Below are 18,357 nucleotides of genomic sequence, written 5' to 3'. Positions count from 1 at the left end.
GATTCGTCATCTCAGTTTCACTTGCTTTGCTCCGATTTCGCCCAATCAGAGCTAGTTTTGACCCCATACAACCTGAATGAGAGCAAAGCGAAATTCGCTGCAATGGAAGTGCACTGTCTGAAAAATATGCCATCTCTGATAAAAGAAACTGAGAACCTCAGAAACATACAATTCCAATGGACCAGACAATTTGGAACCGGTTCTCAACTGGAACCAGTTCTCGATTCCCATCCCTACCCTTAAGTAAATACACTGGGGGCAGTTTGCACCGAATGATAATGGTAGAGACTCCAGCTCCTATTGGTGGAGAGGAAAAGGATTCAGATCATCCATGGCACAGGACATAAATCATTTTTATATTTGTGATGGACAGTACCTTGCCCATTGAGTTAGCTGTGCTTAGCTGAATCGGCTTTGGCGAATCATTTGATCCATATCCTAACACGTCCATGTCTAAACTCCCTCTCAATGGGTCATCAAAGCATTCAGAATCATAAATAATTGAGGGCTGATCAGCGCTCTGTAAGAAACTTCTCACAGAGCCCGACACTAAGGTGTGGAGAGTTGGTTCTCCTCCTGACACTGGAGTTCCTCTTTTCAAAGGAGTGTTTTTGTTTTTCCCTGGTATTGTTTTTCCCTGGTATCAACTGCTTTGATACACGTTTATATGACTATGTTTGGGTCACTGTTTTAAATAAACCACACCCCTCCACTGGTATACAGTACTTACACACACTGTTAACACAGTAGCTACATGAGCTAGACAGAAGGCGTGGAGCGAGCCAGCGTCAGCAAACTGAGCTTCACGAAACAGAGAAGACTGTTGCTACAGTGCTCGTTTCAACGATGGAGAAGAGATTTCGGACATTCCACCAAACTTTCAGTAAGCTCCCTGCCTGCATCCTCTGTTCCCTGACTCTTGTGACGGAGCAGTGGCAACATTCTCCGTCACATATTCTAATGTCCCCAAATAAATAACAGCAGAGAGACCTTACTGCTTGCTTTATGTTATGAAATAAACTCAGAAAAGGTTGTTAGTCACAGCCCACCCCTTGGTAATGGCACATGGGGGCTCAGAATTCTTAGCTACAACCCTGCACACATTCATACCTTTTTAAAATAAATGTAAAGTTACAGAGAAAGTCACTGAAAAACAAGGTGTTGCTAACTTTAGATGAGTTTCTAATGCATGTCTATTACACTGCTGATATTTCAGTAGTGCATCTTTAAATTTTTATTTTGGGCAAAACTGTTATTCTAATACAAATGTAATATAGATGTAATAAATCATCATATGAAGATACTCACTACTTGAGTGGTCATTTCATGAGATTCTTTTTCACTCATATTGAAGTCATTATTTAGATGAGTACCTTTACTTGTATTTGAGGTCAGTTTTTTCCTCTGGTGGCGACAGGCGAAAAGGTTTATCGTTTAGAAAAGCGAAGTCCACACTGCCTGCTAGCAAAATTCAGTGGTTATCATGCTCTCATCATTCATATAGCTTTGTCATCACATGGCTCAACTGATAATGTCAGCGTTAGACTTATTCAGATGTTGCATTTGAAAACATGCTGTTCGCGTCGTCCTTTCTCGAGGGAATTCCCTCGAAATATTTCGGTAAAATCATCTGAAAAATTAACCTGGGGACAGTTCACTTTTTGATGAGCCAATAAACACTATTAAATTTGAACTGAAAAGTCTTTGAACCCAAACCTGACAGTAAAAGTGAATTAATCTGTAACTGACTTTGGTCGGCAAACTTGTGAGGCAAAAGTGTAGAGTGAGGTGCGTACATATAGTTAGTAGCTAGCTAACTGCTCTAGGCTGTGTAGACCAGATGGTTGTTGGCTGGCAGATAGGGACTTGTGCGATCTTTGATAGAGTATACTCATTATTTCCTCTTGACTACCATCTAATTTAATATTTCATGTTAGGCTTATGTAGCTCATGTTACTGGTGGCATTACTTAACTTAGCATTGTTAGCTAGTAACTTCAGCATTTGCCACCTCTACACAGCCTAGAGCAGTTAGCTAGCTACTAACTATATATACCCACCTCACTCTACACTTTTGCCTCACACGTTTGCTGACCAAAGTCATATACAGATGAATTCTGTTAATAAGCTTGACATCAAATACACCTCTTTTTGTGATGCAGTGGCTGTCCACCCAATGTTGGCTAGCTAACTTAAACTATACGGTTAGGTATGTTAGCTCTGTCGAGTGAACTGCGCAGTCCTTATTTTTCATATAAGGTTTCATTTATTTCCCCAGTTTGCATCTTTAAAATCTTTAACCTCAAGTACAGAACTTGAGCTTAATACTGATTCAATTCTTGAACAATGAATAAACCCTTCAAACTTATGCTAATTTTAAGCTACTGTAGTTTGAGATATCTTGAGTAAGAGTTCGGTACATAGCAAACAAATTCCATTTGAACATGTACATGTAATACGTATTACACGAGTTAAAACCTACAAAACAATGGTGCTGACAGAAATTTGTAAACTAATGTTCCCCTATAAATCAACAATAAACATTGTGTTACACAGTAGTGTTGGTGTGCAGAACAGTCATTCTGTGTAGATATTTTCATCCTTAATGAAATGCAAGAAATGAGTAAACCTGACAGATTGTCCAGTTTAGGTGAGATTAGATTTGAATATTAAAGTAGATTAATACGTTGTATACACATTAAAAGACTCTTTGACCCACGTCTGAAGTTACAGGTAATTGACAGAAAAGGCATATGAAAATTAGAGCCTCTTGGATTTGTATATTTGTCACTCTGTATTTTTCATTCTTTTAAGTATTTTAATTTAGCCCTTTGGAGTCTTGTGCTATTTCTACCATATTTGTCTAGTTGTAAATAGCCTTAAAAAATGTTTACTATACCAATGCCTGGTATCCCTTTGTTAAACAAATTAAATTTAAAAAATTACATATATATTAAAATTATATATAGTAAACAAATATATACATATATATATATATAATTATATATAAAAAATTATATTTATAAATATATATATATATATTTTTTTTTTTTTTTTCTTTAATTATTATTATGAGAAACACAAAGATGCTCAGAAATGTATTTTGAAGGACCATCCATTTATTATGTTTCATCATCAAGACTCGTTCATGGTTTGGGAGGAGCAAAGTCTTGAACAGAATTAGAAGTAGCTTCTCTTGAAGACGCCGAGAATCCTCTTCATGAGGGTAGGTTTCTGGGTCTTTTTTTCCGGGGCACTGGATGAAGCTGCAGGGTCTGTTGATTTCTGTTTAAGAGAAAGAACAAGTTTTTTTTTTTTTTTAAACCACGTAATTACCTACCAAGTAACTGTATAAAGAAATGTGACATTGAGCAGATTTTATAACTATCTTATATCTAAATGAAAATTATGATTTACTCATGTAACTATAAATACACAGACAAATGAGGAGAAAAAATAAATCACTCAGTTAAAAAGAAGAACTCCTTACCTTTTTTCTAAACGTCAGCTTAGGGATGCGGAGCTTGAATCTTCCTCCGTTTGTCTTTTTCTTCTCCTCATTCTGAGGAGGACGCTGACTCCCCTCCATCTTGATGTCGGCCTCCATGAGCACTTTTGACAGAGCTCTGACCAGCACTCTGTCAAATGCTAAATCTTGCGACTCAGCGGTCACCTCTAGGATCGTCTCTGTGCCCAACTCGTCAACGATCTCCTTGTAAACCTTCCCAAATATATCTTGAGTCTGCAAAACCTGGGCACTTCCTGACGTTGAGGAAATTGCCATGATGTTTCCAATGATCTTGCAGACTGCTTCGTTGGAGGACTGAGTGTTGTGAGCCATGTCCTGCTGGGTGTACTTTGACAGGAGTCTGACCAGCAGCAGTGTTGTGAACCTGGCTCCTTCAACAGCAGTGTCAGATGTGGAATCTGGAGCTTCCTCCAGAGGCGAACCACGGCTGTCCACGACGGTTCTAAACTCAGAGGAGACACAGGACTGTGTTTCTCCATCTGAAAAATGTTCATTGTCCTCTTCTGTGCTTACTGAGGACTCTGGCGTTGATGCTGTGCTCTCAGCACTCAGTGAGGACTCTGTTGACGGTAGACTCTTGACAAATTCGTGTTTGTCGCTCAGGTACCGAAGCCGATCTCTTGCCGCAGACAGCCTGTCTAGTAAGGCTAGATTTCTTTCCTCCAAGTACGAACTCTTGTTCACAGTTTGAGATAAGGCAGTCGTGACCTGCTGTGTCATCAACTCCAGATCGTAGAAACTCTCGTCTCGCCACGGCCGTACAACACGAAAAAAGTTCACTATGTCACAGATGGTGAACTCCAGCAGATCCCCTGCCTTATTACAGAACTCATCCATGATGTAAAAATTCTTCAGTGGATGGTCTCTCGACGTCTTCTTCTCCCAGGCCGCTCGCATTGCTGTGTTGACCTGATACAGGACTTCTTGGATCAAAGCTGAAGGGAGCTCAGGGGAGTCAGTGTACAAGCAGTCATGGCCAGAGAAGAGCTCCCTGGGTATCTGGTCAAAGGCATCCACCACTTTTTCTAGCAGTAATTCATCTGTCGTTTCAAAGAAGTAGTCCAGTGGCCTCCAGGGTCTTGGTTGAATCAAGTCCACCAGGTACTCAGACGCAGACCTACAAACAAAACATCCATATATTGAGAGAGTCTGTCGGTACATTTGATCAGTTTCATCACAGGAACACCTTCATCTGGATTACATTACGCAACCTTCGTTATTTAAGATAACGTTAAGTGACGAGTTTACAGACGTACAGATGATCATTCAGTGACTTACGAATCTGGGGATGGATGCAGATACGACTCTGGCTCTGTTTCTGCAATACGAGAGAGCGCAGGAAGGATTATCATCAGGGAGACCTCACTGATCAACCTGACATTGTCCAGGACGACCTTGTCGATTTTCTCCTTGGTCACCTGCATTGAAAAAGGGAACACATGTGAAGTGAATGTGGAGTCAAATACTGAACCAGAAATGGGACGTGCCATTGAAGCTGATTTTTTTTTTACAAAAGCGTCTTGACTGAATATTCTCGTGAATGCAAATGGTTTTATCATGAAATACGATGACAATAATTTTGAAATTTTATGGAACATAGCTAAAAAGCAAAAAGTGAAGACTTACCACATCACATCGTCCTTCCTCAATCAGAGTCTGTGTTCTGCAAAAGACACAAATCATTTAATGATTATATGTAATACACACAATCACTACAGAATGTTATACTAATTATTATATTGATTATAATAATATTGGTCATTCATTCATTCATTCATTTTCTGCCACTTATCCGGGATCGGGTCGTGGTGGCAGCAGGCTGAGGAGGGCAGCCCAGACATCCCTTTCCCTGGCTACATCCACCAGCTCCTCCTGGGGGATCCCAAGGCGTTCCCAGGCCAGCCGAGATATAATTCTCCCAACGTGTCCTGGGTCTTCCCCGGGGTCTCCTCCCAGTTGATCGTGCCCAGAACGCCTCCACAGGGAGGTGCCCAGGAGGCATCCTGACTAGGTGCCCGAACCACCTCAACTGGCTCCTTTCAATGCAGAGGAGCAGCGGCTCTACTGCAAGCTCCTCCCGGGTGTCCGAGCTATACTGGTCATTATACTGATTATTATATTGGTCATGATCACGATACCAGTACCAATTATAATAACAATAATATAATAGTAATAATAATAATAAATAATGTAATCAGTGTAATTAAAATCGTGTACTTAAAATGTGGCTTTAGATAGAACACAATAATACTAACAAACTACCATAAATATTGACAGACATGTACACGACATTAGATCATATAAGATTAAAGACTATCACATACAGTGAAATGAGTTCTAATTGTACATAAGTTAATTCCTATACAGATTCAAACGCAGGGTGGCTATTGACGCCTCTTCAGCAATTAAGAAAGTTCGTAAGAGCAGAATGACTTGAGATCTTTCCTTGATTTGGAAAAGAGCTCCTTCAAAACAGGTCATACCCCTTGGTCAGCTTCTTCAGGAAACTGAGGATGGTGTCAGAAAACTCAACATTCTTCATGTCTGGAACAGCAAACGCATCCTCAGCAGTCTTGCTACGACGCTGCCCCCCATGCTTAGCGGTGTGAGTCTGCTCTACAGCCGCAGTCTTCAGAGACACTTCGCTGTTTTTCACCTGGACATCAGAGTAGGAATACAAGATGAACACATAAATGATTCTATGCTGTGACAAAGACCTTCCATTTCTGATAAACAGATTTATTTTACTCTGCATGTGTCACTGGTAAGCCACATATTCGCTTAATAGCCCGTAGCGCAGAGTCCTAGTAAGCAAATGGTTTATTCTGATTGGATGCTGCTATTAGGCAAATGAGAGATTCTGACTGGCCACCGTGTTTGACTATATTATCAATAACTATTCAACAAGTACGCAGCCAATAATACAGAAGAGCTCATATCTGTATGCGCTCCAAGTACGTGTTATTGAGTTTGACGTGTTACCCTTAAAGACAGGTTACGTGATACACTCGTTCCACATTTCAGGCGATACTGCTATTGTACGCGGCTAATTTACACCAGTGTTCAAATCTTCCTCACCAAATCTGGTTTACAAATGTAAGTAAATCAGCTGTTATGATACCCAAGAGAATCAAACTATTGTACGTCCTATTTTAACAGCCAATTTAGAAGAAATTTAAACACAGAAACAACAATTGGTTAACATAACCTAATCTACTGCTATCGTTAACTCTAATGACAAAATCTGAGAAATTAGAGAATACGGATCAGTCGCAGTCACAACCAGGGATTTACAATAATACAGGTCATAGACTACTCTAAATAGAACGCAAATGGATAAACATCACTAAAAATCAGGCCTAAATGATCAGTAGTATTTACCTGCTCCTCCTTTGGCATTTCCTCGGACATGATTTATCTCCAACAAATCAGTTGCGTATGAACTTCTCATAAACTTCTGCCTCGACTAGCGAAAGACTGAATGAACTCGCCACAGCGCGCCCGGTTTTATAGGCGGCTCTGACCGACGTCATAGGGTAAACAATGGGCGTGGTCATGATGATTGGCGGGTGAGTTTAACAAATTCTGCTTTTTTTCACCCGACACATTCTGCAAGATCATCTTAAAAAATGTATCTAAGGATAGTTATTTTTGTGATTAGAATGTCATGTCACCACTGTTAAACGCGAATTGGATAGGCTTCGGACTGAATAGACTCGTTCATCACCGTAGATACTGGATAGCTGGCGAAACATCCATCTCCCCAGTATATGCGTCGAGTGTCACAGTCTTCCTCAGGGACAGGTGAATAGATAAAAAACATGAAATGTTTAGAAGATACGATTAATATTGTTTGCTACCTTTCCGATTATTTCCTTTCGGAATGCTAGCTACCTGTGCAGCGTTGGCGTTACCATGGTAGTCGCGCTGCATTTTTTTATTGAGATCTAATGAAAATACTTCACATAAATTATACTCTAACGGTAGGGGGTAGAGTTGTGGAATGGGGACTACTTTGTTTCTCCGGGATGGCTATAAAGGGATCATAGTAAATACTAATAGTAAACTACTACCTCACTATAACCACACTACAACCCAAGACTGTTTACATGTTCAAGACGCAGGCAGCGTTACTCTCATGAATAGCTGCAGCATACAGGCCTATGCCGGGAAAACACTGAATCAGGGGTCGTTTTAGTGATTTGGAGGCCCCAGGCAAAGACCAGAGTGAGGCCCTTGTCCATTTTGCTTAATGCAATCATAACAAAAACTATTTGGAGGCAGCTCTTTTCAGTTAACAAAGCCACAGAACCAAAGAACAGACCAAAATGAGAATTCTGAAGAACTTCAAATGACCTTCAGTCAGTTAGAAGAAGACAATATGGCAAGAAAAAGATTATAATTAATCTTTAATTCTTTCAAGAAAAATGTATAGTATATGCTTTTTGATAAAGCATTTGAACATCCACTATTCTCTAGGGGTGAAAGTCCGAAACACACAACTGTGTATGTGTGTGCGTGTGTGTGTGAGAGAGACCTTCTGATTTAGGCTCTTACCAGCTTTGTTGCTTGATTGGTGATCTGTGTTAGGCTTACTCTGATAACCCAGTAAAGATCTGTAGAGATGGGAAAGACAAAAGGCATCCTAATACATTAAAAATTTTCCCTCTACATATAATAAAAAAACCTACACTCACATTGCTCTTAGCTGTTGCCATATCTCAAGTACCAAAACCATTTAACTCATTACTCCAAGGTAACGCGCCGTCAAGATGGCTGTCATTCTCTGAGCTCTATCTTAAATTGAACTTTTTTGTTAATTTATTCACACTATTTTATGCAAGAACACTATAATTTTGAAAGTTATGATCACCTACAATAGGGAGACTTTGATCAACATCAGATCTACAATCAATACGCATTTTATAAACAAAAATTGTTCAGCGGACTAAGCGGACTTCCATTTGATTAGATTTAAATTGTTTAGCCTACCTGCTACACCTTGTAAACAGAGCCGGAGAAGGAAGCGGGGCAAAAGAGCTGGAGCACTGGTCAGGCAGAGACAACAGAAACAACGAGAAAACCGTCGCCCTCTTCAAAGTATCCTTCTAACAAATAATGTTCATCGTAATGGACATCATAATGTTAAGACTAATATGACTATGTATATAGCTAGTAGAGACATTTTTCCCATTGGTGCATTTTCACAGCCACGTAGCTCATTTCGATCTAGAGTCAAACAGACCATATTTCGTAGCAATTTAGTTCCAATTCAACTGACTCCCTGCCCCAATATGATTACTGTAAGCCCGATTACGCTGAAGTTAGGTTTTATCAATATCAGATCGTTTTCACTTAAGGCGTTGCTTGTTAGTGACCTGATCAGTGACCTTGGCCTGGACATGATGGGTTTGTGTGAAACTTGGTTAAAGTCAAATGTTTTTCTCCCTTTAAATCACGCTTCACCCCCTAACTATTCCTTTTCCTGTGCTGCTAGGGCAGCAAAGACAGGTGGGGGTGCAGCTCTAATCTATAATACTAAATTTACTCCTAACACCCTTAGTTTACCTAATTTTGACTCCTTTGAGTTGCTCTCTGTGAAGCAATATGGTACTGCCTCAACTTTTCTCATAGCAGTGCTCTATCGTCCCCCGGGGCCCTATAGTCAATTTCTAGATGAGTTTTCTGAATTTACCTCTGTTGTTCTTACTAGAGTGGATAAAATCCTGATACTGGGGGACTTTAATATCCACATCAATAACAATTCTGATTCACTTAATAAAGCTTTTACAGCTATCATAGACAGATTTGGCTTCAACCAATATGTCCATGAACCAACTCATTTCAGTGGCAACACTTTAGATCTTATTCTAGCTCGTGGACTAGATATCTCTCACGTTGTCGTCTCTCCTTACTCCGCTGTCCTCTCAGACCATTTTCTTATTACTTTCCAAGTAACTCTTCCGTTCATGCCAATTGTCTCTACCGCGGTTCGTAGCTGCCGTCGCGTTAATTCTTCCACCACTGCTGCGCTCGCTGATCTGCTTCCTACTGCTCTCAACTCTTTCAATGATCAGCAAAGATCTTTGAACGACTTGACGGACAGCATAAATTTTACCCTTCGTAATGTACTACATATGGTAGCACCATTAACTATAAAAAATAGGCGTAAACACTTCACACCTTGGATTGATAATGAAACCCGCGCGCTGAAGCGGGTGCGTAGGAAATTGGAACGAAGCTGGCGGGCAACCAAACTAGCGGTTTTCTGGCTTGCATGGCACGACAGCTTGCATGGCACGACAGTTTATAAACGCGCTGTCTACACAGCCAAATCCGCGTATTACTCGAAAATAATTAATGTTAACAAAAATAACCCCAGGTTCCTTTCTGATACAGTATCTAAACTTACCCAGAATCACTCCCCTCAATCTAGCCCTTTTACCGCAAACGATTTTGTTGAATTTTTCTCGCAAAAAATAGACTTAATTGGTCGTAATATTCAAATTAATTGATCAAATCAGACTGCCTGCACGCTCTCTGTTACTGCGCCTAAGATTAGTCAGGATGTGCAGCCTTTAACTCAGTTTAACCCTATCTCTCTAGACGCGCTGTCCAAATTGGTGCACTCTGCTAAACAAGCGTCTTGCCTCCTTGATCCCCCACCTCCTAACTTTACAGGGCCCATTCCAGAATTGCGGGTACATTTCAGGTATAGAAAGAAAACAAAAAAGAGGAATATTTTTTTCCATTAAACTTTTTTTATTCTCATTGAACACTCTTTAAATTTGACATTTTCAGTATTTGCTGAACTTAAACCTGTAAGATTTAAAATATTTATTCTGAAAAACAATGTACAAACAGAAAAACCGGTCAACTCTGTTGTAGACAAATTGGGTCAAATTTATATGGTCAACAAATGTAATACAATTTAAAGCTCTGTCTTCCCTAAGAGAACTTTTGTCTCCACATCCATTAATTCAACTTTAAGTCTAATAAAATAGAGACTTTTTGTTTTTGAGTAAAAATATCAACACATTTAACTGAAAAATTGCCAAGATGGTGTGCATTTTCTCTAAAAATAGCTTTAAAAATGAATGAAATGCTTTGAAATTTCATGTAGTAAAAATGTTAGTTGTGACGCAGCTTCTGATCAATTTGTTAACAATAAAATGTGTAATGATCATTTTTAAAGCAAAACCTTAAACAAACAGAGTTGACAGTGATGGTAACAGAGTTGATATGAGTAACAGAGTTGACCACCCGTAGTTAAAAGACCAACAACAACAACATTTTCTGTCTAACTCAAAAACTGTTAAAACCATTTTTAAATGTAAAAACAATTATTTAATCCTAACAAATAAATTGGAATGACAGATCTCTCATGAACTTGTATAATAACTGCATGTGTCTCATGCATTACTGAGCTGGGAAATAAAATAGCTTTCAAAATATTTTATTCTGATTGGCATCATAGAGAGCCTAGAGAGCCAACACATCCATGCTCACTATACAGCCTCTTCAGGAATTGTCGCCCCCATGCTTCACCATACAAGCTCCCTCATGCCCTGGGCATGCAAATCAGTTATTGGCAATTTCTTCCCATATATCTTTGTTTATTGCTACATGACGTCCCGTCACTGAGGTTGGTTGTGGAATGATTCTGAGGACATCGTCGAAGAGATACCACAAAGTATCTTCACGCATTGGCCAGAAAAAGCGATTTCGACCCACTTTGTGCATGCATGTGACTTTTGCATGTGTCTCACTGACCTCAACAATGGTCCCAGGATAAATGTCGTCATCATATTTGATGACACACCACTGTCCAATGACATCTTTGCTCTCCCAATTGATTTTATTTGTTGCCTGCGCTTGTTGCTCTTCAGTGGTAACAGAAAAGTTGGGCTGAACATCAAATTCAAACCTTTGTGTGTTGTGACATGTACACTCAAGAATCTGCTTAGTTGAGCAGAGACAGCTTACATCTCTGTAGATGATCTTTCCTGGTGCGAGAGTGATCATCTGATGAAGACGCATTGTAGAAGGAACCACTGGGAGTCGTTTTGGCATCTCCTGTACAGCTTTGTCCACAGCTTCCTCGTCAATGTAGAACAGCTGTACAGATGTGTGGGCAGCCATTAGACTGTCGTACAATTGCTTGGCATTTGGAATGTCTTTGCCTTCACTTACCAATCTGTCTGCTGTTCTTTTTAAAACCCCACCCACTCCATCTGGAGCACCTTTCCCATGGCTTGCTTCAAAGAAGCTCCATGTGCCTTTCTTGAAGCCCTTGTTGAATAACTCTGTGCTAAACTTATAGAAGTTGCCCTTCTGGCGGTATTGGGTGCATGGTCCATCACTTAAAAAATGAACCAAAGTTACTGATGGATGGTGGATTTTCACATGATCTAGCACGGGGGACAGGTGCGTCCATATAGCAGCTGGACTTTTCTCTTTTGATGCTGAGATGGTCGTGAAGCACTAATGTTTGTCTACTCCGCCCACGTGAAGGATTCCCGTATGCAGAGTTGCCTGCTGCTGAGAGGATGCGAAGTGAACTGCCTGAATCTTTGCTGACAATTTGCATGCATAATTTTCAGAAAAATCAATGTGAATCAAACACTCATGAGACTTCATGCTTTTCTTGAGCTCACGGTAATGGGTGTATTGCGTTTTAATGTTGAATTGATGCCTTGTGAAAACTCTCAGCTGGTTCTGGAACATATCAGTCATATCTCCTAGAGAACACTCCAACTCATTTTTCACAGTCATTCGGACTGGTTGTGGTTCTTTCTCACTTTCTTTGTTTTTCTTCCTCCTTTCTCCCAATTCAGTTGTCCACTGCACAAATCTCATCAGAGCCTCAGCATCATAGTCATGGTTGAGCCGATAGGCGTTGCTTCTGCATTCGGCGCATTCTCCATACATGCATTCTTTGCTTGCAGGGTCACAGCATATTGAGTTTGCGATGATTTCCAAGTCAGTTGTCCCAAGAAGTTGGAGTGTATGAAGCTTCTGCACAAGGAAGGATAAGTTTTCATGAACTTTACAGAGACGGGTCTCTCTGTCAGATATGGATGGATGGACAACCCAGAAAGGACGCATGTAACAGAAAAGTGCATATGAGAGCTGACTTGATGGATTCTCAAGATGGAATTTGCGATGAAGATTTTTTAATGTATCATTTAGAAACCTTTTCTGCATTTTTGATTTTCCCCTTGTGATGGTTTGTTTTTTTCCTGCAGTCGAGCGGCTGACATCATCTCTCAAAAAGAATTCCTGTACCTTCTTTTGGAACTTGCTTTGCGTTGATCGATATTTTCTTCTTCGAAAAGACAGTTCATTTTGGTTGCCCTTGCCAAACCGCTTTCTTGAAAAACCAAGTGAGGTATGTGTTGTTTTCTGTAGTTTGTAATTTTTTATGATCTTTCCTGACACAATTCGTGATATCATCTGACGCACTCGCTCTTCTTTAGTTTCTTGGTACTTTTGTCTGATACTTTTTATTAGCACATTATGAAAAAGGAGAGTTCTTTGAACCTCTGCAGGGACTTTATATCTTCCTATCTGTTTCTGTGTTTTTGATCGAGGGGATTCAGACACACTCGTCAGTCTCTGAAGGCGTTTCTGGTATTTCGGACAGCGGTTGTTTTCTTTTTCAGCAAAATTTTTAATTTTTCAATTTCTCTGTATAATTTGGAGTTCTCCCGTTTTATTTTCCTTCGTCCTGATCTCCTTTGTCTGAAACAATAAAAACAAATTTAAATTCAAACTGAATTTAACAATTTAAATATTTTTCAGCTTACATAAAGGCACACTCCTTAACCCTTAACAGTAAGTTTTATTTCACAAAAATGGGCATTTATTATTAAAGGTGCACTTACAGGCCTACAAACAAACAAAGAGACAGAGCTCTTGATACAAGGAATAGCAGTTTGCAGGAGCTAATGTGAGCTTTAGATGTACTTTACATTACATTACATTTCTATTTGTAAACATCAGAGCAAAACAGGCATGTGTTATAGTGTGGTGAGAATAAAAAGAGCACATTGCCTCTTTAAAAGACCTACGGTTCATGAATATAGGACTATATAAGCAAATTTGTCATTAAAAAAGTTACATAGTGAACCTTTAATTAAAATGTGTATGGAGTGTACCTTTAAGACACAACAACTTGGAAGAAACAGTTCAGTTACATGCTGTCATGTTGACAATCCTAACAAAGAACTACACTTTTCTTAAGCTACCTATGACTTACTGTATAGTTACCCTATATGAAAAAATTATAGACTCATGGACCTACGCACTCTTCTAACCATGCACAAATCTAACCTGGACATCTGTAGTTCAGGGTCTGGTTCAGGACTTTGTGGTGGTGTCATCTCTACAAGTTGCTGCCTTCTTGCCCTGCACCTCTGCTGCGCCTCTCTCCAATACCTACGTTTGTGCCTTTGCTCCCTCTCACTCAGACTGGCCACTCTGCTTGTCTGCCCTGCATTTTTCCTTTTGTGCCACCTATTTCTGTCTTTTTGCAAATTTTCTGCCCTCTTTACAGGGTCGGCATCTCGCCGGGCCCTGTATTGCCGTTGCCTCTCTGCTGCTGACAGCTTCATCTTTCTAGAGCAGAAATTATTCAATTTCTTTAACCTGGAATGGCATACCACAAATGTACCCTTTACATTAAAATGACTCAGAATCAATAATAAATGAAAAATAATGCAAAATTCTTAAATGCAATTGGGAACAATTGACTCTGTTACTCATCGTCAACTCTGTTATTGTTGTACTGTTTAAACCATTAACAGAGTTGACTGTAACGGAGTTGACATTTTCCACCATTTTGTGCCCTAACTCCATGTGCTAACCTCAAACCATATACCACATAGCATGTCTAAAAACAGAATTTCATGGATTTTCATCATATTGTTTTTTTAAAACTGAATGAGATTCACTGCAATATCACAATAATAGATTTGACAAATTATTAATATACTGTTGGCGTATACTCAACATTTTGTCCAAAATAATGAGAGAAGAAGCATGACATACCTCACTGCCTTCCAGATGTTTCCTGCCAGAGGAAGTGACATCACTGGGTGCAGGTCACATGCTTTTAATTAGAACCTTTTCCAGATTTTTATGCAGTTTTATAACAGAGATAACAGAGTTGATCAGAACATTGGGACAGGCACAAAATATTTTTTTTTATTACTAAAATTGCATATTATACAGAAAATAGATATTCTATACACTTGATTTTATAACTGTTAATAGGGTAAGCACATAAAACTGAAAATTAGACTTACTTATTTCATGTTAATTCAAGTTGAATGTGTGAATCAGGAGCTGAAGACAGTCAATAATGTGTGGGGTGAGAGTCATTCAGTTGATATTTCATATATAAATTGTGCCTAAAATATACATCAAACATAATTATTAATGAAAGTTTAACATAATTAGTATTATTATTCAAAACTGAATCAATAAAGATTTTGGGGGGGGGGGGATAACAAAAGGTCTATATGGGCCACATGGAGCTTTTCTCGGTTCGCGGCCCAACAATCTTAAACACTTTAAATATGTCACTTAAATCTGGTGTTGTAGCCTCCTCTTTTAAAACAGCCGTGATCAAGCGTTTACTTAAAAAAACGAACCTTGACCCTGAAGCCTTAAATAATTATAAGCCAATCTCTAATCTCCCGTTTCTTTCAAAAATACTTGAAAAATTGTAGCTGCTCAGCTGATAGCCCATATGTCTTCTAACAGTCTGTTTGAAATATTTCAGTCAGGCTTCAGGTCTTTTCACTCTACTGAAACCGTGCTTATTAGAGCAACTAATGATCTTTTATTAGACATGGATGCTGGTGCTACTTCTGTTCTTATTCTGCTTGATCTGAGTGCAGCATTTGACACGGTCGATCACACTATATTGTTAAAGCGCCTGGAAAACCAAATTGGCATTCGTGGCCTGGCGCTCTCTTAGTTTAAATCTTATCTCTCTGAGAAAAAGCAGTGTGTCCACTATAATAATGTGACCTCTGAATACCTTAAGCTTAACTATGGTGTTCCTCAGGGATCAGTCCTTGGCCCTCTTCTATTCTCTATTTACATGCTCCCTTTTGGTGACATTATTCGTAGTTACAGTTTTAACTTACAATTTACAATTTAGCACTTGGCAGACGCTTTTAGCCAAAGCGACTTACAATCAGTGCATCGGTCGGATTCCTAATACCTCATCAGCAGACATCGCAATAAGACTGAGCGTCAATTTACTCCTTCGAATTGCGCCCCTGGAATTCTTTGACAAGCATAGAAACAAGACAAGGTTTTTTCTTTTTGTTTTTTTTTTTTTTTGGGGAAAGGAGGTTAGGCATTGGGGGATAGGTGGGTTCTGAAGAGGTGGGTTTTCAGTGTCTTGCGGAAGATGGTAAGGGATTCTGCAGTCCTAACTGTATGAGGGAGGTCGTTCCACCACCACGGGACAATGGCGGAGAAGAGGCGTGGTCTGGAGGAGTGGCTGCCGGGTTCCCGAAGTGAGGGGACCGTCAGCTGACAAGAGGTCGTAGAGCGGAGGGTTCTAGAAGGGGTGTACGGAGTTATTAGGGACTGAAGATATGATGGGGCGGAGCCTCTTGTGGTCTGGTAGGACAGTACCAGTGTCTTGAATTGGATACGGGCAGCTACCGGAAGCCAGTGGAGCGCAGTAAGCAGTGGAGTGACATGAGAGTGCTTAGGGAGGTTGAATACTAGGCGTGCAGCGGCGTTCTTCATGAGCTGGAGCGGCCTGATGGCACAGGTCGGTAAGCCAGCCAGTAGAGCGTTGCAGTAGTCCAGGCGGGAGATGACAAGCGCTTGGACCAGGAGCTGGGTCGCCTGTTGTTTGTAACCATTGTTATGCTGACGATACTCAGATTTTCTTACCTATCCAGCACAATGACCTCTGTGAATTGGCTAACCTTGAGGCATGTCTTTGTGCTATTAAGGGTTGGATGTCTTCAGATTTCCTGATGCTTAACGCAGGCAAGACTGAAATGCTGGTCATTGGTCCCCCTAAGCATAAGCATCTTTTTAGTGATCTTACCCTAAATTTTGACAACTGCATCATCTCTCAAAACTCTTCAGCTAAAAACCTTGGTATGATGTTTGACTCTAGTCTCTCGCTAGTCACTCATATCAAGAACACAACCAAAACTGCCTTTTATCTCCTCTGTAACATTGCTAAAATTAGGCCCTTTCTAAGTATGGCTGATGCAGAAACCACTGTTCACGCATTCGTCACGTCTCGCCTCGATTACTGCAATGTTCTTTACTCTGGCCTGCCTGCCTCTAGTACCAATAGTCTTCAGCTGGTCCAGAATGCTGCAGCTAGAATTCTGACCAGAACGAAGAAGTTTAATCAAATTAGCCCTGTCCTGGCTTCCCTTCATTGGCTCCCAATTCATGCAAGGGCAGATTTTAAGGTCCTCTTATTAACATATAAAATTTTACATGGGCTTGCGCCTTCCTACCTGTCTGACTCAACACCCTATAACCCTCCTCGCACCCTGCGCTCTCAAGATTCTGGATTATTAGTCATTCCAAGAGTTAAAAAGAAGTCCGCTGGCAACCGAGCCTTTTCCTACCGCTCTCCTTTTCTCTGGAATGGTTTACCTACAGAAGTTAGGGAAGCAAACTCTCTCAATACCTTTAAAACAAAACTAAAGACTTATCTATTTTCTCGAACGTATGCATGATATAATTTTGATTTGACTTTGTTATAGACATGTAAAGCCCTTTGAGACTACAAATAATGATATTGGGCTCTAAATTAATATTATTATTATTAGTGTTCAGTGACATTGGTCTTCAGAGACGGAAAATGGAGGAGGGGTGAAGATTTAAAGGCAGGGTGAAGGGATGTTACTGTAAGTACTCACCCAGGTCACAGATCACAGGCAGCATGTCAGTGGGGTGGCTGGAAAACCATGGAGGTCTGGATGCGGACATCACTCTGTGTTGGAACAGTCTGGACAGAGAAATTGGAAGAGGGAGACAGAGACAAAGAGAGAGGGGAAGGTAAATAACTTAAGGAGGAGAGGGGTCACATCCACTGGAAAATACTTCAATGAATAATTAAAAATCTTGTTTATATGAGGGAAAGTTTAGTGTACAAGTCGGAATAGTCCATTAAATGTGAAATATGAGTAATATTAAATACTATACAACAGTTAGTGCTGACCAAGTAATTTGATTGGACAAGAGGCATTCAATGAGTGCTAATATTAAGTATAACAGCCCTAGGACGCTTTACTATTATGTATCACTTTACAGATGTTCCGATGCAATCACTGATTACACCAGTGAGAACTTCGAAAGGTGCAGGCCATTTGTTGGTACCTCAAATCGTGACAGCTGCAGCAGGTGCCAGAGCCTTCTCTTACAGAGCCCCATAGTTATGGAACCGCCTCCCAATTAGTGTTTGAGACTCAGACACAGTCTCTATGTTTAAGTCAAGGCTGAAAACTTATCTGTTTAGCCAAGCCTTTTGCTAACAGCTCTTTACTAGGTAAAGGAGCAGATCTGGAGGGTTCTCAGGCATAGAGTGTTGGATGAACTGGGAGCCTAGGAAAAAGAAGAGAAAAAAAAATCATGTTTGTAAAGTGTGAACGAGTGAGAAATATATATATAGAGAGAGAGCTATCTGTCCAAAGGCAGAGAAAATTCTTGAACCTGGACAGAAAACAATATAAGGGAATATAAGCTCTTCATTTAAGGACATTTTAAAAATATGTCAGCATCTCAGCAACTTTAAGTCTAAAAATAAAAGGAGAGGTAAAAATGAAAGAG

General features: G+C 40.0%; 1 protein-coding gene across 1 annotated transcript; it reads right to left on the bottom strand.

The window, feature by feature from the left end:
• Positions 1 to 3,179: 3,179 nt before the first annotated feature.
• Positions 3,180 to 5,247, bottom strand: LOC115824880 (uncharacterized). The gene is made up of 4 exons (XM_030788605.1): positions 5,155 to 5,247; positions 4,807 to 4,946; positions 3,490 to 4,645; positions 3,180 to 3,284 (listed from the first exon to the last, which is right to left on the bottom strand). Exons 1-4 carry the CDS (start codon positions 5,209 to 5,211, stop codon positions 3,180 to 3,182), a joined length of 1,458 nt encoding a protein of 485 aa, XP_030644465.1. The 5' UTR covers positions 5,212 to 5,247.
• Positions 5,248 to 18,357: the final 13,110 nt, after the last annotated feature.

The sequence above is a fragment of the Chanos chanos genome, chromosome 12, assembly GCF_902362185.1.
Source record: "Chanos chanos chromosome 12, fChaCha1.1, whole genome shotgun sequence".
Lineage (NCBI taxonomy): Eukaryota > Metazoa > Chordata > Actinopteri > Gonorynchiformes > Chanidae > Chanos > Chanos chanos.
The sequence above is the reverse complement of the archived record's forward strand: the minus strand, read 5'-3'. Positions and strand labels throughout refer to the sequence as shown.

Excerpts from the sequence above, each read along its gene's own strand:
- LOC115824880 (XM_030788605.1), bottom strand. The coding sequence starts at position 5,211 with ATGATTTGTGTCTTTTGCAGAACACAGACTCTGATTGAGGAAGGACGA. Across the intron at positions 4,947-5,154 it reads AGGAAGGACGATGTGATGTG|GTGACCAAGGAGAAAATCGA; the intron begins GTAAGTCTTCAC and ends TTTTCAATGCAG. Across the intron at positions 4,646-4,806 it reads CTGCATCCATCCCCAGATTC|GTCTGCGTCTGAGTACCTGG; the intron begins GTAAGTCACTGA and ends TTTTGTTTGTAG.